Raw genomic sequence first — 25,418 nt, 5'->3', positions numbered from 1 at the left:
TTTCCTATTTTAATATTTTGAGCAATATTCCATTTCATCCCCTAGAACAGAAGTAGGGAATGCTTTTCTTGCCAAGGGACGTTTGGATATTTATAACATCATTTGCCTGATATATTTGATTAAACATTTAATTAATTCACCCCTAAAAATTGAATTTTGAGTCTTACTTGTGGCTGCCATGCTTGTGCCAGACCAAATTATTTTGGGGGACCAAACATTCCCTGTCCCTGCTCTGGAATGACTTTAGATCTGCTCAAACTGGGTGGGGCGTAGTTGAGGGCTAGGGAAGAGTACTAGTCCAGATGTTGGCAAACTGAAGGTCATCAGGTCACCAGTAAGGATGCTACTGGCTGCCCCATACACGTGTCATAGAGAAACTGGCAAGATCACGAATAGGTAGGCTCAAATAGAGCACTACCTGGCAGTCAACTCATATTGCACTACCTTGCAATGACACTATCTTCATATAGGTTTTGCTTTTATGGGTTTTTTTTTTTGGCAAGGCAATGGATTAAGTGACTTGTCCAAAGTCACACAGCTAAGTAAGTATTAAGTGTCTGAGGTCAGATTTGAACTCACATCCTCCTGACTCCAAGGTTGGTGCTCTATCCACTGTGTCACCTAGCAGCCCCTTCATATAGGTTTAAGGAAGGAACCAGTGTCCCAGAGCCACAAAAAGATGACTTGTAAGCACCCAGAAATGGAAGGGGTGAAGAGCCATCATGCCTTTATCAAGTACAGGTCATGCTAGACTAATCTCATTTCCTTTTTTTGGCAGGGTTACTAAAATGGCAAATCAAGGAATGCTACAGATACAAGTATACCTATATTTTATTAAATAACTTGACAAAGTCCCTCATACTGTCCTTTTTGGACAAAGCAGAGAAATAGGGATTAGGTGATAGTATAGGTAGCTGGATTCAGAACGTCCCAAAGAACAGTCATCAATATAATGATGTAAATGGAATAGATATCTTTAGTGGAGTGCCCCAGGGAGCTGTCCTAGCCTCCAGAATATCTGACATTTTTATCAATGACTTGGATACAGGCACAGATGGTATGCTTGTCAAGTTTGCAAATGACACAAAGCTCAAAGGGATAGCTAGTATGTTGGAATGACAGAATAGGGATTAAAAAAAAAAAAACGTATAGACTAAAACATTGGGCCAAATCTAACAAGATGAAAATTAATGGAGATAAATGCAAAGTTCTACATTTGGGTTCACAAAATGTACTTTATAAGTGCAATAAGGGAGGAGAGGAAATATAACTCATATGGATACAGGGATAGATAGATACACAGACACAAGAAAGGCAGATAAGTAGATGATAAAGCATATGTTTATTATACGTCTTCTGTGTGCTGGACACCATGTTAAATGATAGGAATATAAATACAAATAAGATAATATTTTCCTTATGAAACTTACATTGCAATGAGAGAAGGCAACCCATGAAGGATTCCTAGCAATGGGTGAGGAAAGGAAGGGTGCCAGCATGCTGAAGACCCTCCTGAAATGGTTGCTCAGACACTAGTCAGAGGAGCGGGCCCTTTGGGCAGAGGTTTCTCCAAGGAAGATAAGGGGCAAGAAAAATCTGGAGAGTGAAATCAAGAGTTAAAAAAGATATGAGTAATATCTAGGGGCTTTAGTAAATGGCAAGTTCAATGTAAATTATTGGTGTGATATGGCAGCCAACAATGCCAATGATGTCTCAGACTACAGGACATCAGACCTTTGCTCCCTGGTCTGATCTCATCTAGACTATCTTGATCAACTCCGGGCACCACATTTTAGGAAGGATATAAATGAACTAAGAGGTGTCCAGAGGAAGGGGACCAGTAGGGATCATCATATAGGATCATCACCTGGAAAAAGTTTAGCTTGGAGAAGATTCAGCGTAGATATTATTGCTATCTTCATGCATCTGGAGGACTGTTATATGAAAGAGGAGTAGCTATAAGCAATGAGTGGAATTTGAACTTAAGAAAAGGAAAATATTTTTGTAACCATAGTCCAGTATCAAAGTGGGTTTCTTGGAGTACTAATGAAGCCTGGATGACCACCTTGGAGAGTGAATTCTCATTTAGTTAAGGGTTAGACAGAGGGCTCTGAGATTCCGTGAATCTGTTGCCAGTGTTAGGGCTCAGGTTGTGGTAGAATTTATGGGTCAGTGTGTGATCATGTTTAAGATTCCACATATGGGCTGTTCAGGTGAGTGTCTAAATCTAGATACAGATTCAGCTGTTTCCTCAATGTCAGACTGAGTCACAATCACAGAATTGAAAGAGACCATGGTGGCATCTTGTACTTAGATGAAAATCTCCTTTACAATATATCATCCAGCATTCACTGAAAGTGCCTCTATCCAAGGCAGCCCAGGTCACTTTTGGATCATGCTATTTATTAGGAAGTTATTTATTAAATCAACACTAAATTTGCCTCTTTGAAACTTCCATTTGGCAAGCCTTGAAATCAGGAAGACCTGGCATCTTGCCTTGGAGATATCCTGGTAACTGACTTCCCTTCTCAGTGCCCCAAGCAACTTTATAGGACTATCAACTGCAGATGAATTGTTGATCTGCCTTAGTGAAGGATGTTTACATACGGGGAGGTTCCCCAGACTCATGAAATCATGGGTTTGAACCTCTCCCACTAAAATCAGCACCAACAAAACCCTTCTACTTCTTGTTTTACTCTCTGGGGCCATGAGAACATGTGGTTCCATATATATATATATATATATATATATATATATATATATATATACACAAATGCATGTGTATTAATACACATACATTTGTATTATCTATAGGAATATGCAAGTGTGTGTGTGTGTGTGTGTGTATGTGTATGTGTGTATCAGAGAGAGAGAGATCTTCCTTGACAAGAATGACTTTCTTTTTTTTCTTTGTATGCCTAACAGCTAACTAAATAATTGACCCAGGTAGTTGCTTAATAAATTCTTGGTGCTTGATTTACCTAGGATTTCCAACTGCTGAATTGAAGACTAGAAAGGGGTTAGTGGAAAGATGGATCAAGTTCAAGGGGCATATCTAGTCCATTGTGGACTCCTACCTCCTTTGACTTGAGGCTTTGCTGCTATCCTTGGTTGTATCTTTCTTTGTCTTTTCTGATCCCATTACTGAAGTGTGACCAGTTGCCCCTGTCTGAGAGAAAGTTGTGACTTTAGATATGGAGATACTGGCTACTCTGTCAGCTGGGTAGTAAGTGCCAGGCTCATCTTTTTCCTGTCCTACCTTTCTCCCCATGCTGTTCTTAACTTGTAGTATCTATAGTCAAGTTTCAGTCTTCCCTTAAATGGTACAAATAAAGACATTACTTTCAGCATAGAATGGCTGGTCTCTTCTGTGAATACCCTCTTTAAAGTTCCAAAGGAATCAGGGAAAACAGGGTGGTATTATTTCATCTCTAGTTCTGCACACAATGCCCTTTCTTTATGCAGGTTGAGATTATATTGTCTTGGAGCTGCCTTTTAGGCATGAAGCATGTTACCCATCTTCTGTCAGTGAGGGGATAGACTCAAGATTTGAAAATACAGACATTTTTAGTCATGGCCACCATGTGGTTTTGTTTTGCCTGACCGTTTATTTATTATAAGGGTTTATTTTTTTCTGTTTTTTTTTCATTGAGAAGGTAGAGGGTGTGTGTGGGTGGTAAGACTGTGATTTCTTCTCCTTGTCCCAAAGAAAGAAAAAAAGAGAGGAGGACCATTAAAATATTTTTAATAGTATACAATGAAAAGAAGGATTTTCAAGAGGAAACACATAAGTTAGACAATTTTGTACATAACTAGTTGAATTTATTATCTATTAAAAAACAAGCACAAGGTAATAGAAATCTACTGTTTCACAAATAAGCTCATTTTGTATTCCAATTTATATGTGGAAATGATCATGCTTTGGTTTTGTTTGTAAGTTCATATATATGTGTTATGTTCAGAATAGGAAAAGACAGCAATAGCTTTCTTGGCTACCATGCCGCATTCTTGAATCATACTGAACCTGCAGTCCTCTAAAATGTCCGTATCTTTTAGATGAACCTAATTTTGCTTTCCTTATCTTGTCATCATCAAGCTCCCCAGGAAGGCCTTTCCACTTTTGGGATGACTATAATTGCTAGGACAAGCCAAAATCTGCCTCTCGGCAACCAGTTAATGTCCTGGAATCAGGAAAGAGCTGTAGCACTCAGCTGAGGTTCTGTGTCATCATTCCATAGCAAAGAACTGGTGCTTTTTTTTTTTTTAAGGTAAATATCACCATCTGCTGGAGGACAGCAATTATAGCAAGAAGATCCATTTCTCCTGATAGGGGTGAAATAAAAGGAGTCTTGGGGCATCATCAGGTGCCAAAGGGTAGGATGTGAAGAAGCCAAACCCATATTTTCCCCTTGTTGCCTGAGTCCCCACTCAGGGTCCTACTGTAACTTACAGATGCATTCTTGTAGGAGTGCAGTAACCCCAGAAGGGAGACGGCATTTGATTCACTCACCATCATTTCAGATCTGTGTCCTTTAATGGTGTAAAAAAAAACTGTTTTAAAACCTGAGGAGGCCCTGCTTCTAAGGAGTTCTTCCTGAGCAGTTCTGCTAGATACTGAAATGCTTAGATCCTCCTTGTCTGGGCAATAATGTGGTAGATTAGTAAATAGTTCTCAAAAGATCCTTTGCATTTTGTTACATTTGGCCAATTAGGGGTAGATTGCTCCAAATAAAAGTCCTCCACTGTATCTAGAACCCAAGTTTATTTCAAGGGCAGTAAAGAGAAGTGGGGAAGGGGAGTGGCATCATTTGTGGAATGTGATCCTGTGGCAAAATAGTGTGTGTGTGTGTGTGTGTGTGTGTGTGTGTGTGTGTGTGTGTGTGTGTTCGTTCTTGACTCGTGGAGGACCAGACATAAGTGAGAGGCCCCTCTCTATTTCCCTGATCTTGGGTGACTCCCTGGAAGAGAGACTATTTTCTCATTGCCTCTGCCCAACAAGTTGCTTAGTTGAAAGCTAATCACCTGTGCTTACCTCAGGTCAGGAGAGAGTTCTCAGTTTCACTTGGGTCCAAAGATGATTATTGCCCTTTGCCTTGAGTCAGAGGGTTGAGGAAAGGTAGTCATTTTTTCCTGTGCTAGCTCATATCTAAGTAATCCATCATTCCTGGATCTCTAACCTGGGAGAAGAGAACCCAAATGTCCTGTCTGGTCAGTCTGTCTGCTGCTTGAGTATTTGAGTATGAGTGGTAGGGGTCATTGTGTGTGTGTGTGTGTGTGTGTGTGTGTGTGTGTGTGTGTGTGTGATGCAGCTAGGTCTCAGGGTAGTCAGGTAAGCCCTAGGTCCCTCTTGAGAATCCTCCACAAGGTGGGAAATACTCTGAACTTTAACAAGGTGTGAACTTGCTTTGTTCTGGGCCCTCATTACCTAGGCTTGGCCCATTGCTTACATTATTGACTCAAATTCACAGGCAGCAGAGTTGGAGCAGCAATGAGCAGACCCATTATCCTATACCCAATGGTATAGGAGCTGCCTTTGGGCTGGGACTTTAAAAGGAGATAAGGAGAACCAGAGAGGGAGGAGAAACCCCTATCTTCAGCGAGAGAAGTAGAAAGCAAGATGGAAAAGGTCAGGTGTGACATGTACCATAGTTTGTAGATTGTTGGGCTTAGAGTCAGGAAAATTCATCTTCCCTAGTTCCAATCCAGCCTCAGACACTTACTAGCTATGTAACCCTGGATAAGTCACTTAACTTTATTTGCCTTAGTTTCCTCATCTGTAAAATGAGCTGGAGAAGGAAATGGCAAACCACTCCAGCATCTTTGCCAAGAAAACCCCAAATGGGATTGCAACCGAAATGATTCAATAACTTCCTGACTCCAGGCCCAGCCCTCTACACTTTTCTTGAACAGGCCCATGGGCATACATCCTTCATCACACCTGTCATCTTCTGGCACTCCCTGAGATCTGGATCCCTCCTCATGAAAATTTCACCAATCTTTCCAGCACTGGTTAGACTTTCCCTCATACCCCCAAGTTACTAGAAAAATTTCCACTCAGGATTCTCTTAGTGGGTTTCAATAGTGTTGGTGACCTACTAGAGAAAAATTTAACATTATTTGCTTTTTTTCAGTTTAGACTATAACTATAGAGCAGTCAGTTTTTCCAGTGTATTTCCTCATGTCAGACATGGTTTTGTTTTGAAATCATTTTTGTTTGCTGATTTATTTTTGAATGCTGATTTACTGATATCTGTTATATTTCTGTAGCTAGTCTGAGTATTACGGCTAATATGAGAAGTATAGATTTTGCATCTGTCAAATGCTGGTATCTAGAAGTTTGCCTAGAGCATGTTAGGATAGCTCATAAATGTTCATATGTTTTTCTATTTATTTTGAAGCAGTCCTAGACTGTGATATGAGTCCAGACAGCGTGTCTGAGATCCTAATGGGCTACAGGTCCATAGGATAAGGTTTATCTATTGGCCTAGAAACTCTGAGTAACCAATTCTAAGTGTCTCATTCCTTTGGGGAGTTTTGCACCTCTTTGAGTATGTTTTCTTTAAATTAATCTGCCCATTTAGGGGTAGCTGATGGCCAGTGGATAGAGCACCGGCTCTGGACTCAGGAGGACCTGAGCTCAAATCCAGACAAATTAATAATTACCTAGCTGTGTGACCTTGGGCAAGTCACTTAACCCAATTGCCTTACAAAAACAAAACAAAAAAAAATTGACCTGATGAGTGGTGAGTTAGAAAGTCCATTTGGATTGCCCTCGAATTAGAAGGGATCCATTGGAAGAAATGTTGATGGAGAGACTCAGAGGAAATTCACCAAGACCTCACAAGGAATTACTTTTAGCACAGAGTCTCCCAGACAAATTTAGATTTACCTCATATAGCATGGGATACCTAGAAATTTTGTCATCAACATACATATTTATGTTCCTTCAAATAGTCTAATTTCTCAATCTACTCATTTTATATGACTTACTTATCCAGTTCGCCTCAGCTACACATAGAGATGGTCATTTCTTCCTTGATCTTGACATCGCTCATAAGTGTTCCACTTCTCTGTTCATAAACTCCAAAATTCCTTGATCCAGACCCACATAGATGACCTAATGTGCTACAAGAATCCTTGAAGAGTTTTTGGTTGTTCATTCAAAGTTGAGAAAGTCACTTTCAGCCAACTTCTGAATCCTATTCTCTGCATGCTCTGGAATCTATGTAGGGACTAAGTTTTCTTTCTGAAAAAAAAAAAAAGCTTGATTTTTCTTTCTTTTTCAAGTCAGCCTAGTGATTTAACCCAGGCTATGTATGTAGGTTCAGAGTAGAGGGACCCTCACTCAAAGATAGGAGAAGAATGGTAGACCTTCTTACCCATGGAGTTAGTGGATAGGGTCAATCCACAAGTGCCAATAAAATTGGTGTGGATTTCCATCAGAACATAGGGGTGACTTCCAGTCAATTCTATGGAAAGAACCTCATGTATTCAGGGGTCTCCATAAGGGACCAGACTTTCCTCCAAGAGAGAAGGCTTGAATTTCTATTCTTTTTCTTTTCATTGTTGTTTTGGGCTTAGGGAAGGCAAAGCAAGGCAGGTGATAACCTCTTCAAACGTTGTTAAAAATGGTTTGTTTGTTAAATTTATCACCACATATTTGGAAGTATGAGAGAACATGAATTGACAGATTTTATTACAATCTGGCCTCACAGACTTTTCTTGAAACTCTAACACAAGGTGCTGAAGAAGGCAGTTAGAATGGATAATATAGAACCCCACCCCCCCAGTCACCAGAGAGCTATCCAGGATTTGGAACAACAGATATGACAAACACACTCTGGTGGATTTGTTGGACATGGCAAATATTGACCTGGGGGGAGCTGTAAGGATGAGGGGAAGGTAACTGAGTCATCACTCCACCCCACTTAAAGTAGCTACCTTTAGATACAATTAACAGTGAGATCATCTCTATTGAATCAAATTGATCCATCAAAGACAATAAGCACAGTAACACCTTGCAGGTTTTATATAAAATAGTAAGAATGTTGGTATTTGAGGGCAAGAGAATTTGGACTACTCACTGGCATATTGGTAGTACTCTAAGGCAGCAGTGGCTCTATGGTAGTAAAAGTGACTGCAATGGGAGCCAAAGACAATCTAGGTAAGCTGAGGAAAGGTTCTGAAAGAGCCCAGTAGAAAACTATATGATGCCCAAGAAATTCTCCATAAAGGAAAACATCCAGGATTTGTGGATCATCTCTCTGCCACAATAATCTCTTTAAGCCTGAGAACACTTGTTCCTGGATTTTGAGTGACCTGATAGGACAGTATCATGGATATTTTTTTAATTTTTTTATTAAGTTTTTTTTTTTGCAGGGCAATGGGGTTAAGTGGCTTGCCCAAGGCCACACAGCTAGGTACTTATTAAGTGTCTGAGGCCGGATTTGAACTCAGGTACTCCTGACTCCAGGGCTGGTGCTCTATTCACTTGCACCACCTAGCCATCCCAACAGTATCATAGATTTTGAGGGGATATTTTGAACCATCTTTGTGCGAGTCTGTTGGGGTTTGGTTTATAAAGGTGGACAAGACTACAATTCTGACAAGGATTATGATTGGCTAATACTATTCACTACTCTAATACTTTTGTCAATATCCCTTTCTAAAAGCTAATTGTATGAAATTGCCTGACTAATTGATCTCAACTGATAATCAAAGGGGAGGAAGGGTCTCGTTGAGTTATTGCATTAGGAAACTATATCTCCAAGTTTACCATCTAGAATCCTGAGGGAAGATCTAACAGCTTTCTCTGGGGACCCAACTTTCCAGTTACAGACCAGAAAAGACTAACGTAAATATAGTTGTCTCGTCTAGATGACCACAGGACATCAAATCAGTGATATCTAAAGGAGGTATAAAAACAATAGACAACAACCAAAGAACTGGACTGCAAGCAGGTGGCAGTACAGTTGAAAGTTTGGGTCTTCTCCCAGATCACATACCTGCAGCACATCTGAATCTTATTTCAGTGAACCAACCTTCCATGCCTCAGTTTTTCATAGATGACTGGCAAAAAGAGCAGATTCTTGGTGAAGGATGGCATGAATTATGAAGCAAGAAGCAAGAAGATGATGGCGAAAGCCTCAAATACCAGTCTTCTGAAGGCACTTTACTGTTGTGGCAATGGCAGACATTGAAGTGGTATCATCAGAGCAACGTCTTGAACTGTGAGTAATCCCACCAGGAACATGTATTGTTCCTTGGGCATGAAAACTCTGCATGATGACTTCAGACATATGAATCCAATCCCTCAGAGCTAGTAAGAGATAGACCATTCTGGTTCAAGATATTACCAAGACCTGGGAGATCTGCAAGCACTGTGTGCAAAGAAAAATACTACCAACATATGCTATATATTTGAAAACTCTAAGGACCAACAAACCTTTGAAATTTATCTGCTTTGACTTCTTATCTCTGGAAAGAGATAATAAGAAAAACCAGTCAATTCTTGGTGATTATGGACTATTTTTCTAGGTAGAAAGGAACAAGCCCAACCAGGACCCGGGAAGTTGCCTCAGTTGATTGTGGGAAAGGTATTTCTATGTGTGGACTTCCTTCCAGGAACGCTAAAGAGCAAGGTCGAGACTTTGGAAGCATGCTGCTCAAAGAGAGATTGACTTTGGCTGAGATCAGGATAACTAGATATCATTTTTCTGCCTTCAGGGGGACCAAGACCCCAGAATGACAGCTAGCATGTATCTAATCACTTTTGGATTAGCAAAGCACTTTTAAAATTATTATCTCATTTGAGCCTCACAACAATCCTGGCAGGTAGGTACCAATATTATTTCATTTTGGAGATGAGGAAACTGAGGCACACAGAATTAAGCAGCTTGCCCAAGGTCATCTAGCTTAAGTGTCGGAGGCTAGATTTGAATTCAGGTCTTTTTGATTCCTGGGCAGCTAGATGGTGCACTAGAGGGAGCACTGGGCTTGAAGAGTCAAATGTGACTTGAACACCTGGACTACAACAAATTCCTGATTCCAGTGGTCCACCCTAACAGCAACCAGAATGTCTCAAATGCACTTGGATTCATGTGTTGGGGACTACTGAGACTAGAACAAAAATTTTGGGACTTTTCTCGTCTATATGTATAAAGCCACCAAGAATTTCACCTGGTTTACGCCCTCCTTGTTTGAGTGGGCATGAGCCACCCCTGCCTAGACTTTTGGAGACCCTGAGGAAGGAGAGATTGCAGACACTTAAAACCAGTATGTATTGAGGTCGAGAAAAGCTGAAAGAAACTTAGCACCTAAGTATGTGTTTAGTTAGGAATTATGCTGAAATAAATAGTGATATGATGTTTGTGCTTGTCAAGACCTTTGATGAAGTGACAGTTCTGCTAAGAAATCTTGATGTTTGTGGGACACACAAGTGAACAGACTGAAGGAAATCTACCCCATATCTCTCCGAGAAGAGATTAGGCAACTTGCCTGTTTATAAAACAGACAACCTGCAAAGACAATTCACAGCAATGAGTTATTGACAATCAGTGAGCCATTTGGTCTCCTGAATGAGCAGGTCAGGACTCATAGACATCATCCTCACCTGATTGGACCATAAGGAAATGAGTTCACCTGCCAATCATGCAAAGACTGTCACAGACAGTGAATGCGATACAGATTTTTCAAAAAAAGAAGACTATATTCCAATAACCAGTTCAAATAATAGGAGAGGATTGCATCCCAAGGTGACTTCTGCCTAGTAATTCAACCAAAGAATCCCCTAGGGTAAAGACCTATCCCCTAGACCCAGGCCATAGCAACACTGCAAACCAACCTGGGTTCCTTAGAGAAGAAGCATTAAGCTTGGGCCAGCAAAACTCCCCAGTCTCCCCTCACTTCCAATATCCCTGGGAAGTGTTTAACAAGATGAATAAAAGTACAATACAATAGAGATCATGTTCTTTTGTCGTTTTTGAAGTCAATATGTTTTAGCAGACAGGGACCCATTTCCATGCCCCTGCCTTACAGGATGAGATTTAGGTAAACAAGATCATTGTTCTGATGATTGGCTAATGCTATCCACTAGCATAAGGATAACAAGTCCCTGGAAGATTAGGATCATCCATCCAATTACCAGACCAGCTATAATATCCCAAAGTTACTGGAAAAATGACTATACATGTAGCCAGATGATGATACCAACGGTGACCCTCCTTGAATGGAATTATATAGGTCAGCAATTCAACAAACATTTATTATGTTCCTAGTGTAGTCAGACACTGTGCTAAACACTTGGGGAGGTTACAAAGAAAAAGATAAAAAAATAATCCCTGTCCTGAAAAAGCTCACAATCTAATTTCATTGTTAAACATGTTGTTTAAGTATGCCTCTGCTTATTATATATTATATTTTTACTCTGTCTTATCATGCATGTTGTGTGGTTCCACCTATAGGTCACTGTTGGATGCATTTTTTTGCCATTTGGCCTAGCCTGCTATTCATGAGACCTGCTGCTGCTGCTGCTACTGCTGCTGGACTTGCTTTTGTTCTGTGGATATGACCCTGAGGCAGCACAATGGTCATAGGTTGTATTCTGCCTGGAACTCTGACCTGTAGGAATGGAAGCAGCCATCAAAGGATGCTTTTTTTTTTTTATGGTTTGGTTGTTTTTGGCAAGGCAGTGGGGTCAAGTGGCTTGCCCAAGACCACATAGCTAGGTAATTATTAAGTGTCTGAGGCAGGATTTGAACTCAGATCCTCCTGACTCCAGGGCTGGTGCTCTATCCACTGCGCTACCTTGCTGCCCCCAAAGGATGCTTTTTTTTGCAATGTGCCACATCTGTTGTGTTCATTGTTAACGTTTGTTTGCCATTCTGAGAATTGTGATGATTACTTGGGATTCTGGGTTCATCACCTTTGTTCTATTATGGACTGATAAACATTCCATCCTACCTTGCATAATTGTAGATGCCACATCTCTCGAAACTGCTTTTATAAGGGACTAAAACTTCCAAACCCCAGGGAAGAATGTTATAATGCTTCCTCTAGTCGGGGGAGGAATGATCTGGAACCTGTAGAGACTTCTGGGATTGGAAATTTTTTTCTTCATCTCCTGAAGCAAGGAAATATCACATGAGTTGGCTCCTGGGCAGGATTAAAAGGAGATTCTGTGAAAAGAAGAGGAGAAAGCACAGAGAAAGGAGGGAGGTGGTGGCCAGTGGTTTCCCCAAGCCAAAGCAACATTCAGCCTTAGGGGTATGATGATAGCAACAATGACAGAGCAATTTTGGGACAGGAATTTGGCAGCTCCCCTCCTCAAGTCCATGCCTAGGGGGAAATTGGAAGAAGAGAAATCTTTTTTTTTTTTTTTTGGCCAGGCAAATGGGGTTATATGACTTGCCCAGAGTCACACATCTAGGGTCAATTGTCTGAGACTGGATTTGAACTCAGTTCCTCCATACTCCAGGGCCAGTGTTCTATCCACTGTGCCATCTAGCTGCCCAAAGCAATGAACTCTAAGGGGGCAAACAGCAAGGTGGTATAAGCCTGCTTTTTAATCCTGGCCCCTTGGCGGAGGTGGCTGGAAACACCCTCCTTGTTTGATTGGAAATGGAGATTACTAGGCAGAAGCTGCCTCCCTTTCCCTTGCCCTACTTCTGCGGGCTGTTTCTGAGTGTCCAGTGAATTTCTGGCCGGGGCCAGGACTGACAGCCCTGCTGCATTCTTCCCTGGGGTGGCTGGGGGAGTTCAGGACCCTCCCAAGAAGCTAACCAGCTCACGATCCATTGTGCTACAGTGACCTGGGCGAAACAGTACCATCTGCTGTTACCTGTGGAGAACACAGCGTTGCGGTAATGCAGTCTGAGCTGCTAGCCACAGCTTCTAGCTTAGTTTGGTCTTAGGTCTGAGCTCAAGGATGGGGACGCTGCTTGGAATGGATGCAGGGGTCCTGCAGCCTCCTCCCCAAGGGTTCAGCTGCTGCCTGGGACCCCAGGCTGTAGCCGGGCCTGGAAGTGGCACCCCGAGGCTGGGTGTGGGGACTCAGACTCAGCAGAGCAATCATAACCCACCCACACTTCCCCAAAGCTGGGGCCAAGGCCCATCTCCTCCTAATAAGCAAGAGGAAAACAGCTTCTAGCCATGTGAGAAAGATGCTGCCCAGGCTCAGAGCTTCTGCAAAAAGAACGGCCCACTGGAGACGGTGAGCTGAGCAGAGAGGCGCTTGTCTGTCATACTCTCCTCCAGAGACCAAGACAGCCTCCCCCTCTCTCTCCCACTCCCCCTCCCCTTCCCCATGCCTAAACACATCCATGCCCCAAAGCACACACACTCACCTACTCTTGTACCCAGACTGTGCACCCCCCAACACAGGCATGTTTGCACAGGGGCTCACACAGAGACAAGCCTTTGGACCCTGTGGAGAGTCTGATGGAGTCTGAATCACACCACCTACATTTGAATCCCAGCTCTGAGGGGAATCTAGCCTTGAGCATTGCCTAGCTGGGTAGCTAGGCAAATTACTTAACCAGTTTTCCTCAGTTTACCCAATTGTAAAATAATATTTCCCTAAAATCATAATAATATTTAGCATGTAAATGCTCACTCTTTTCCCTTTGCCGTGTGACCTTTGAGAGATCACTTCACCTCCCTAGGCCTCAGTTTCCCCATTTGTAAAATAAGGGGGGGCTGGACTAGATGTTTCGTGAGGTCTGTCCGGCTCTAAATCTACATTCCTGTCATACATACTACTAGAGACACAGATCTTGTCGGGCTCAAAGGTCCCTTGGGGCTCCGATGATTCTGACCACAGATCTACCCGCACATTCTCAGCCGTGGGGTACATGCTCATTCCCGAGATGTGTAAGCATAATAGATGTATCTGTACATGGACACACTTATGCAGACTGACTCTTGCACAGAACAGGCCCAAGGCCCTGACAAGCAGGACACACGTGTGACACGCCTGTAGAGACATATCTGGGCAGATATGGCAGAGGGCAGTAGCCAGGCACCTAAGATCCACAGACTCCCCCTCACCCCCTTTCTCTCTCTCTCTCTGACATGGCCGAGATACAACCATCAAGGATTCCTTCCCAGGTAGGCCTCGGGGTTGCCAGAGCCCCCCACCCCCACCCAAGGTCCCAGGCCCCCCATTAACCCCTCTCACTAATTGGCCACCAACCCTCTGACTTTGCTGGAGGCCTTCTCAGGAGCTGGGAGCAAGAGGCTGCAAATTGGCCGAGCAGTCTGGGCCTGGGGAATAGCATCTGCAGCGCAGCGGGGGGAGCTGGAGGGGCGGGGGGGGGGCAATGCACCAACACAGGAAACCTGGCCCACATCAGCAAACCCAGGCATGCTTGCCCAGGAAGGCTTTCCAACATGGCTATGCCAAGCAGTCACATCTCCAGTGCCTCTCCACCTGCACACATGGACCTGGTCCCACACACGTGTATGAAGGCAGCCATCCTTGCATTCATGTCCATGACCCATGTTTATAGACACCTATGGATTCATACACAGATAAGCTCTGTAAAGGTGGAGGAAAATGTTGCAAAGACCTAACCAGGCAAAGCCCTGTTCTGCCAGTCATTGGCTGAGGTTGGCACAGACCCCCGTTCCCTCTCGGGGCTTCAGTTTCCTCATGCACAAAAGGAGAGGCTTGTATGAATAGTCTCTGGGGTCCCTTTTGACTTGAATATTCTTTGATCTAGGAAGGCAGCACAGACCTGCAGCATGACCAAATATACACACATGCATCTGTATATATCACGTATGTATTGACACCAAAGTCTCTCACACGTATGTGCCCACACACGTGTCCCCACCCAGGACTGCAGTGTAGATGGATGGCTCTTATTTTCACACATGGGCAGACACACACTCACATGTTCTCACACTCTGCACATTGTCTAGGTTTCATTAACGATGAAGCTTCTTAGGAGCTGAGACTGCTCGCTCAATGTTCCCAAGGGCCTCCACTCCAAAACGTCTTGGGCCAAAGTCCAAATTCTCTGGGACTCTGTCTACCAAGGGCCTCTCCAGGCTCCAAAGACCCCACCCTGACCATCTCCACAGCAGACATCCCCCAAGGGGATGCACTGAAGCACATATTGGGAGGAGATAATATTTTATACAACCACAGAATGTCAACAAGGAAAGTAACCTTCCAATTCTGAAGTCCAATCCCTTGATGTTACAGAGGGTGATGCTAGAAACTAGCTCTTCTCCCTCTTTTGCCCCCCCCACACCAATAGACTCCTCCCATCACTAGACTATGGTTCATGGGTCACTATATATATATATATATATATATATATATATATATATATATATCCCAAGGTGAGATATCATCTGCCTTACATACAATGTCCAAAACTATAATTCCCAACACACTGATTAGCAATATACACCTAATTTATATTTGTAATAGATTTAATCCAGGTTTCTGTGATTATATTGTGGTGAGAGTTGGGGCAGAAGCCCATACTTATAGAAAGGCATGCTTATTTAATTTACAAAAGGATGGAAGTGGGGAAGGTTGAAATCATGAGTAAAATCTAATGAGATGAAACATTCTCTGCCCCTCAAGGAGCTAATATTCTACTAGAAGAATATACACATTCAATAAATAGAATGATGACAAGGAAAGGGAGTTTGATTCCTAAAAGTCATGGGGATGGTGAGTGAATTTACAGGGAGTAAGTAGCTTGATCCACTCCACCCAGAAACAGAGGCAGAGTTGATTTGATCATGGTTCCAGAACTATTCATAATAGCAAACGTTTCTAGGAGGCAGCTAGGCAGCACTCTTCTTTGGAGAGTGCTAGGCTTGGAGTCAGCAGAAAGACCTCAGTTCAAAGCAAGCCTCAGAAACTTCCTAGCGGTGACCTTGGGTAAGTCACTTAAGCTCTGTTCACTAGAAAAGGAAACGTAACCCCTCCGGTATCTTTGCCAAGAAGACCCTATGTCAGAGATGCACAGGGTCACAGAGGGACATGACTGAACAACAAACAAAAGCATTTATATAGTGCCAGGCAACATGCAAAGTGCTTTACAAATTCTCAATACCCTTGTAAGGTAGGTATGGTTATTACACCCACTTTACAGTTGAGGAAACTGAGGCACAGAAACTTAAATGATTTCCCCAGGGTCACACTGTTATGTATCCAAGGTCAGATTTGAATTGTAGGTCTCACTGATTCTAGATTCAGGATCTATCTGATCAACTGCTTCAGAAATGGAAAGTGGGGAAGGAGAACAGCCCAAAGTGGCTGGGGGGAATCTGGAGATGGCCAGAGCAGGCATGGCAGTGTTTGTAAAACAGTCAGCACAAGATCTGACCCAGAGGAGGCATTTTGCAGATGCTGGCTTGTCATCATTATCATGACTTTGGGATAAGACTCAGAGGAGTGACTGGAGATTAAAGGGTTAAACCCTTCTGGTTTGAGGAAGGGGGGATTTATTTGTTTGGTTCCTGAAGGGAACCCTGGGGATGGGGGCTGGGTCAGTTGCAAAGGGAAGCTTGTTACTAAAATTTTTCAACAAAAACATCTCAAAAGAGAAGGGGCAGCCCTGGGAATGGGGGGAGGGTTTGCTGTCACTGGAAGCCTATTCTAGCAGAGGCTGCAGGTCCTCTTCTCCAGAACATTCCAGATAGGACTCCTGCATAAGAGGACCCGAAGACAAAGTCACCCAGCTAGTCAGTGATTGCAAGACCAGGGGACTCGGGCCTCCTTCCTCCTAGTGAAGCCTCTTTTCATGACTCCAGGATATTTTGGTGGACAGATATGGCGGGGGGGGGGGGGGGGGGGGCTGATCCTAAAGAATGGGGTGTTTGAGATGTCACCTAAGGGGGAGTTGGACTGGGCCTCACCTTGACAAATGAATTCTTCAAATCCTTCAAACCTTCAGGAGGTCCCTATGGGCACCTGGAACAGAAACCACCTTTGGCTCCCAGGAATATTTCCTGCCCTCAAATGTTGAAAAATTTGAATAATTTTAGAACTAAGAGGGACATTGGAACACAGAATTTCAGAGCCCTTAGAACCCAGAATGTCAGAGCCAGGAGAATTCTTGGAATCCAGGAGGATTCTTAGAACCCAGGATGTCAGAGCCAGGAGAGTCCTTAGAACACAGACATCAGAACCAGGAGGACCCTTAGAACATGGGATGTCAGAGTTGGGAGGGTCTTTAGAACCCAGGATGTCAGAGCTGGGAGGGTCCTTAGAACATGGGATGTCAGAGCTGGGAGGCTCCTTAGAACATGGAATATTAGAGATAGGAGGGTCCTTAGAACACAAGAGGTCAGAGCTGGGAGGGTCCTTGGAATACACAGACTATCAGAACACAGACTGTCAGAGCTGGAAAGGGCTTAAGAATACGTCAGAGCTGGAATAGACCTTAAATAACATCTGGTCTGATCTTCTCTGACAGAGAAGGAAAATGAAGCCCAGAGAAAGTTACTCTTTCAAGGTTGCATACTGGTTAGTGGTAGAGCCTTGGCCCACATCAGTGTGTGTGTGTTTGTGTGTGTGTGTGTGTGTGTGTGTGTGTGTGTGTGTGTCCGTGCGTGTGCGTGCATGCATGTGTGTGCGTGTCCGTGCATGTGCGTGCATGCATGTGCGTGTGTGTCCGTGTGTGTGTGTGCAGGCACGCACACAATCCGGATCTCCTCTGCCCCCTCCAGATCTGCCGTGCGGCCGGCCTGGGCTCCCCCAGGCCAGCGGTGGAGAGATTCTACTCCAAAGCGGCCCAGCCAGGCCCAGTCTCTGCCGCCACCTCCCGCCCCCTCCGACAGGGCGGTCTCTGACAGCACTTTGTCCCGCGGCTCCCCGGCGTCTCCCTCCATCAGTCAGCGGTGGCCGCAGGAAGCCGAGTGCTGACTAAACAGCGGCATGTCCCCGGCGGGGGCCGGGGGCGGAGGGGGCCCGGCTCCCCCAGTCCCCGCTCGCTCCCTCCTCCCGGTCCCCACCTCCCCGATGAGCTCAGAGCGGCTGACGCAGCAGTTGCTGACAATTAGAAACTTCTGGCCCCGGTCTCCCGGGACGCCGGTGGGTGACTCCGGCACAGCTGGGCCGCGGGGCCTCGCCGGGCATGACCGGAGGAGTGCCCACCCCTCCCGCAGGCCCCTGCTCATAAATCGCCCCCCGCCTCCCCTTTCCCCAGGGTCAGTCAGCACAGGCGGCAGCTGCCTGGAACAGCCATTCCGTGTCTCTCTAGTAACAGGTCATTCTCAGGGTCAGAACACGAAACTTGCCCCCCATCTCCTCCCCGAACCCTAGGAGCTTGGGGGAGGGGGCAGAGGCCAGAGGCTCTTCTCAGATTCCACCGGAAAGGGTTCTATTTAAGGTAAGTCGCTCTGGTCGGAGAATCAGCAAAGATGCGGGCCAGATGCTGGCGTCTGCATCAGCTTTCGTCTCGCATTCCTGCCAGCATGTCCGCCCCAGCCAGGGTTGGAGACGTCCCCCTCCTTGGGAAGTAGGAAGCTGCCCCCCATTCCCTCGGACAGCCTTCGGGGCCCGCTCTGGACCAGCTGCACGACCCCAGCCAGGCAGCCCTCTCTTCAGCTCTACCTTCCTTCCACACGAGCCTCAGGAGGACACCCCCATGACGGAGCACGGCCCCAGGACCTTGCTCCTGGCCTTTGGCGTGTCTCCACTCACACAGCTCACCCACCTCTCCCCGGACCAATGACTTGACGGTGTGTGATGCCCAAACCCCACGCCACCTTTGCCCTCAGTGGGCTTTCTTCAGGGCCCAGCCACGAGCCCACCACCTGCCACCCAACACAGTAAACATTCCTGTTGCTCCCTTGGAGAAAAAGACCAAAAGCAATGGCTGATTGGCTAGAAAGGCTTTATCAAATTTTTAAAAATGTTTACATTGCAAGTATTTATACGTGAACATGTTGCCATGGGGCTTCTGGGGGGGCACGGGGCTGCGATTAACAAGCGGATGAGACCAGACACGTAGCTGTGGTCTGCTCCAGAAAACCGAGAGCCTTTCTCAAGGCTTGGGAGGAACAGGAACAGAGAGGCCAGAGGCCAAGGGTTCAGCTGCACCTTGGTTCTGTGCATATCCAAGGTCTGACTTGCCTCTACTGATTGGAATCTTTCACCAAATACTTGGCAATCCAGCTCAACTGCCTGGCATGGAGGGATTCTCACAGCAACAGTGCCGTTCCCAACACACACACATCCACCCACACCTATTTCTCCCTAAATCTCAGCATGACAGACTCACCCAAGAAGCCCAAGTTACCACTGGAATATCTGTCCTTATAAATATATTTATATCAGAGAAAATAAGGCACTCTGGGAGCATTACAGCTTGCTCTTCTAGGTCTACATCATTCTAGACAGAAAGTAAAAATTGGTTAGTTTCTCAAGTGAATTAACTGAATAAAGTTAATGCAATAACAAAATTGTTCCCTACCCTGCTTTGAGGCACCGCAAGAACTAATATGAGGCACATGAGAGGCATGCATCTGTAGCGCCTGCTCCAAGACTCCCATGTCTTCCTGTCACCCCCACCCCCAGCCAGGCCATTTATGATTGGTGTTCCACCTCTCCAGATATTCAGTTCCTGAGTAAAGGTCGTTCCTGGATTTGGGGCCAACCCTAGGTGATGATGAGCCCTTGCACAGCTGTGACAAGAGCTGCCTTGGGGCCAGCGGGGGTGCTGCAGCAGGAGGTAGACTAGCAGCCTAGGTGAAGACACAGGGAGAATGCTAAAGCAGGGTCACCAGAGCCAGGGGAGCTCTTAATTTGGACAAGCCGTCACCGCAGTGCTGAGGGCTTGGGGATACAGTGCAGAACCAGGTGCACTTTCCCATTAGCCCTGACAACCAGCTTGGGCTCCCCAGTGTCACTGGACAAGATCATTCCTGGGAGACCAGGCAGGTTCTCAAGGAGGACAAGATCCCCCACCAGCTGTTTCAGAGTTTCAGATTTGGGAGTCACCTTGGGGATGCTCCCTTGGAATGTGTTCATTTCACAAGTGAACGTGAATCTACCATGACCTGCCGGCGAAGACCGGGAGTTGAGCCCAGGCCAACAGGGATGGCTTCAGCTGGGCCTGGGTCACCCCCCCCTCCCGCCCTCTAAAATAATCACTAAACTTTGCATTGTGCAGTTAGAGGATTCACAGACACATGGTTAATTGCATAGCATCCTTTCTTAAAGGAACAGTAAGTTTTTAGAATAAAAAGCATGATTTTTTTTGTTGTTGTTCTCTTTCCTGGGGCACATTTGCATAGGCAGAGCCCCGAGGACCTTTCTGCTGCCTGGGCCCGGGAGCCCCACAAGCCAGGGTGGCTTAAGCTGGGCGGTTGCTGGTACAAAGCCCCGAGGTTGGTTGCACAGATTTTAATGAGAGCGTTGGGCAGAGCTGTGCAGTTGCACTCCGGGACTTGCAGATCATTACCAAGCCAGCTGTAGAAGGAGAACGCAGCACAGCGAAACCCTAGGAGGTCACTGAGCTAATGATCTAATCCTACCTTCGGCAGCCAGCCCCCTCCCCCCCCCCCCCACTGTGGGCTTGCACACGGACGTGATGTGTGGATTCTGAAACCCAGAGAACATGGCCCCTTCTCAAGGTCACAACCATGCAGGGAGGGGTTGGCTCCCCTTGGGGGGGGGGGAGTGGGAGTCAACACCAAGCCGGTCAGTCTCACTCTGGCTCCGGTGACCAGAGATGCCGCCCCCACCCCCCCAGCCCTGTTAAAGGCCCGGCTCTGCAGCAGAAATGCTGTTCTTTTCCTGACAGCTGGGCGGCTGGCTCCATGGCCAAACCATCTGAGGTCTGAGACAAATACCCATTCTAAGGCTTCCCAGATGCAGGCTGGGAAAAAGGCTGGGAAGTGGCCACCAAGCCTGATAAACAGGGTGAGACCCAAGCTGAAGACCCTTGATCTTGTGGGGGAGGGGGCATAAGATGAGCTGGCCTGCCATTCCTCAGCTCCATCTCCACCTCTCCTTCTTGGGGTTCAAAGAAAAGGAAATCCAGGAGAAGCACTAGGGGAAGACAGGCACAATCTCCCAGTGATTATACATCCCCTCATCTAGCCAGAGGGGTTTCTGTGGGCTTTGGCAATCACTGCAACTATTGACTCTACTGGAGAGAGAGGCAGCCTGCTTTTCTTTGTTTCAGGGCTCTGACAACAGGAGAGGCATGATTCTGGGGCTAGTTAGGTGGGGGGGGGGGGCTCCTATTGGACCAGTTCTGCGTACTAGCACCTAATGTGTTCATCTTGCGGAAGGGGATGAAGGTGGCAGAGAGTAAGATGTGCTACCCACTCCAGCTACCAAATAGAGCTTGGGGACAAGGACAGAAGACCTCTATCCTTTCATATTCCCTTAATCTCTACCACTGACAGACCCCTTAAGGCAGCAGGGACTATGATCTGTAACTGGTAGACTCCTTCCTGAATTTGGGGGACACAAACAGGTATAAAGTGAGAACTACAAAAAACATCAAAAATTAATTTGGAGTGGGACAATGTCTAGGATGCATGGAGAGAGGTCTATTGATCAGGGCAGGTGGCTCCAGACTGTTTAATATTGTAGACTGGTGCATACACCCCCTAAGAATCTTTTCTATTTAGCATAAAGCCTGGGACTGAACAGGTCAGAATGAAATTCTTACCCCTCTCTAGAGGGAGCATTTAGTAATTGAATGATTCCTAAAGTGAGACTCAAGATCTGAATTCCAGTCTTGGCTAGATCCTGTGGAACCATGGACAAGTCCCCAAGACCCAGGATTTCTTTTCTAATTTGAAGGTGAAAGGACTGTGATAGGCTCGAAGCAAGTCTAAAACTCAGTGTGTGAATAGTGCAGGCAAACCTGCTAGAAAAGAGAGAGGGGGCTAGGCCCAGCTCTGCTATCTAGAACCTGGGGCAAATCCTCCTCCTTAGCCAAAAGGGCTAGTTCTCTAATTCTCTAGTCTCCTTGGTGTCACACAGAGAGTACCTAATCAGCCAGCTCTGCCAGTCTGGCATCATTCTCACTGAGTCAATGACTTCTTGAGCTCTGTGGGCCTGGAGGAGGACTTTTGGAAAGGACTTGTTCCAAGATGTCCAAGATGCAGGACGTCCTTTCCTCCTTCATGACAAAGAAAAAATAAAGGTGATGCTCCATAGGGAGATGCCTACCAAAATACAGAACAATTTCATTGGCATCAAGTTGGGCCTCCACACCACTCTATGAGAATAATGGAATTGGAAGGCTACCAATGGGGACTCTAGAATGGATGATTCTTGGTCCAGCCTAAAAGGGAAGACCCTTACTTGTCTACCAAGATCTCATCCCATTCTTTATATGACCACCATGGCCAAGGAATGAGCACCTGGTTGGCTCCTGAGAGGATTTGATTCCAGGCCAGGAGATAGATGGGGGAGCTTGGATCAGTACTACCTGCCTTGCACCTGCATAGGGGCTAAAGTGAGACTTAAACCCAGGAGGCAAAGGATATCCCTAGGATGCCCAATGAAAGGCACTTTCCCCTGCCTACAAAAGAAACCATAATCTGAGAATGGGGCTAAGAAGCAACTTAGCAAGAGAATGGAGAATGGGACTTTGGTCTCCTTGCTGCCCGGTCTTTCCAGACCAGATGAGGAAGACCAGTTAGGATGTTCTTGGTGACTTCTAACCTAAGAAGTGAGTTGGGAAAAACACACACTAGGGGTGTACAGAAAGCACTTGGGTGCATCTTTGGTTACTAAGGGGAAGGAAGAAGTCAATGGCTCTGTTTGGGCTCTGATGGGTGGGCTCAGAGCAGAAGGTGGAGCTGCTGCTGAAGGGCACTGCTAATCGAACCATTCATCCTCGTCAAACTCGGAGGAGTCATCCTCAGAATCGCTGTACTCGACCGCAATCCGCCTGGCCAGGATGGTGGCCACATCGTTGCCCACAACATCCCGTTTCTCCTGCTCTTGCTGCTCCTCTACCTTACGAAGTTGGAAGCCTGGTCCAAGAGAAAAACGCAGAGCAGAGGGAATCATTCCAGAGCTGGGACAGTTTTGGCCCAGGGCACGAAAACCTCATTAGCCCTGAGGGGCCCCAGCAGGGTTGAGCAATGCCAGGGGAGGCCCCTGCAGGTCTAAGGCACAGGCAGAGAGTGGGGGTGGGGGGAACAGGGAGAAAGAAAAGGACAGGGGCAGGGGGGAGGGAAATAAAGGGAGAGAAAGGGGGAGCAGGAAAAAGGGAGAAAAGGAGGGGCAAGTGGGACAAAAGTGTAGAAAAACAACGAAGTAAACAATATTGCAAGAGCACCCTCAGCACCCCTCAAAACCCCTGGTGCCAAGAGAAACGCACCTCAGTCTACCACGAATTCCTCCTTTCCTAGACCCCACATTTGGAAAGACTGACCCTCAATTTCTTAGAAAACAGCAATCATATTGGGTAAAACTGAAGGTCATTTGTGATCTTGTAGAAGAAGACTGTCTGAGGCCCATCAATCTCTGCATCAAGGACTGTGTGGGCCTTCCTTCTGTCCTTGCCAAGCCCTAAGTTTCTTGACAGCAGAGAATCATCTACTTCTGGTACATGGATGGTAACCCACTTCCCATGGCTCCTTGATGGTGAGATGACACTGCTAACCAGTCTTGCCATAGGGCCTTCCTTAAGGCCACAGTGGAAAGAAATTCAAGTGGAAGAATTCAGCCATGTCTATTTCTACCCTCTGAAAATCCCAGAAGTAAAAGGAGCCTGTAGATCTCAAAGGGATCCACTCCCCTCTCCCTGGGAAGCAGTCCTTTGACACAAGGGACATCCTGCTTACTGAGGCAGCCCATTCTGGTTTGACCCAGGTCTGAATAACAACCAATTTTCCCTTAGACTCTGGTGAAATTAGCCTCCCTTTGACTTGTGCCCCTTGTTTCTGGTCTTGTCCTTGGAACTAAGAAGCACAAACCTGATCCCCCTAGACAAGACTTAAGGGTCCCAGCTTTTGAAGAAGGCTGGGCTGTGGGTTGTACCTTTTCTAGAGTGGAGTTTAAAGAGATGCTACAGACAGACAAGCCACCGTGGCCCCGAAAATGGAAGGGGTTTACCTTGACGAATGGCTGAAAGTAAGTCACTTCGGGCATCATTCACAGGAGGCAAGGATGACTTGGGTTTGGATGTGGAGCTATCCGCAAGTGGCGGTGGGGGGGCCAGCTGACCATCGCTGCCGCTGAAAGAGAGGGGTGGAGGTCCAGGGGGAGGAGGAGGGGGAGGCGGTGGGGGTGCACCCCCAGTTGGTTGAGCTATAGGAGGAGGTGGAAGGCAAGGGTAGTCAGCTGCTGGGGGTGGAGGTGGGGGAGGAGGGGCAGCAAAATCAGGGTGAGGGGGGAAAGATGGAGGAGAAGGAGGTGGTGGAGTCCCTGGAGATGCAAATCCAACAGGTGGCGGTGGTGGTGGGACTCCCGTCATTGGTGGTGGAGGTGGAGGAGCAGGAGGAGCAAACCCTGGTCTGGGGCCAGGTGGGGAGCCAAGAGGAGGAGCTGGTGGGGGGTGGCTTGGACTGACAAGACTGGATCTTTTAGGTCCAGCTGAACCAGACCCTCTTTGATTGTCTGCTGGATAGCTGTGGAAGAAAGAAAACAAAGACATCATCACCATGAGATGGAATTGGAGAAGACTACCATTACACTATCTTCAATCTGAGTTCATTTGGGGAGATTACACAATTTCATTCCCAAGAAAAGGATATCTTTAGTAATCATCCTCTGCCCCTCTGCTACTTTAGATCTACAAGCTCTTAATAGGCTTTTTTTTTTGGTTTTTGTTTTTGCAAGGCCATAATGGGGTTAAGTGGCTTGCCCAAGGCCTCACAGCTAGGTAATTATTAAGTGTCTGAGGCCGGATTTGAACTCAGGTACTCCTGACTCCAGGGCTGGTGCTCTATTCACTGCGCCACCTAGCCGCCCCTTTAATAGGCTTTCAACCTTGTAGAAAACCTGTTTATGATTAAGTAGGAAGAACAGTTACACAAAGGCTAAAGATAAATATCATTCATTCAATCAGTAACAAAAATTAAATGCCTGTTTGCAAGGAACTGTTCTAAACAAATACAGAAATAATAAAGCCCCTGTTCCCAAAGAATTTATACCTTATATAGGTAAAAAGATATGTCCACAAGTGATCATAATATAAGAGGAGTTTATTTAGTCTAAATGACAGGTTCAGGTAAAATATTATGAGAAATCCAAGGGAGAGAGGTATCCATTTCACCTGAGATGGGGTAGGGGAAGAGAGTTCAAGCAAAGCATGGAGGAATGGAAGCAGCAGTGAGCAGTGAAGGAAAAGTGAGATTTCAACAGAGGGAAATGGGAAGGAAAATCTATTCCAGGTATGGGAAACAGCGTGAACAAAGGCAAAGGGAGAGAAACAAGGGGAACAAGATGAGAAAGGAGGATAAAGGAAAATGTA

The 25,418-nt window shown here is 45.8% G+C and overlaps 1 protein-coding gene across 7 annotated transcripts in view; it reads right to left on the bottom strand.

Annotated features, from left to right (window-relative positions):
* Positions 1-18,846: 18,846 nt before the first annotated feature.
* The window catches only part of WASF2 (WASP family member 2), a 74,925-nt gene continuing 68,353 nt past the window's right edge, over positions 18,847-25,418 (bottom strand). For all 7 annotated transcript variants that reach the window (XM_074217983.1, XM_074217987.1, XM_074217988.1 and 4 more), the window contains 2 exons: positions 24,059-24,573; positions 18,847-22,971 (listed from right to left, as the gene is read on the bottom strand). In XM_074217983.1, coding sequence (XP_074074084.1) covers positions 22,814-22,971; positions 24,059-24,573 — 673 coding nt within the window. In that variant the 3' untranslated portion in view covers positions 18,847-22,813. The remainder of the gene's footprint in view (positions 22,972-24,058; positions 24,574-25,418) is intronic.

Source organism: Macrotis lagotis, chromosome 1 (assembly GCF_037893015.1).
Source record: "Macrotis lagotis isolate mMagLag1 chromosome 1, bilby.v1.9.chrom.fasta, whole genome shotgun sequence".
NCBI lineage: Eukaryota > Metazoa > Chordata > Mammalia > Peramelemorphia > Peramelidae > Macrotis > Macrotis lagotis.
This window is presented reverse-complemented; position numbering and strand designations above follow the sequence as displayed.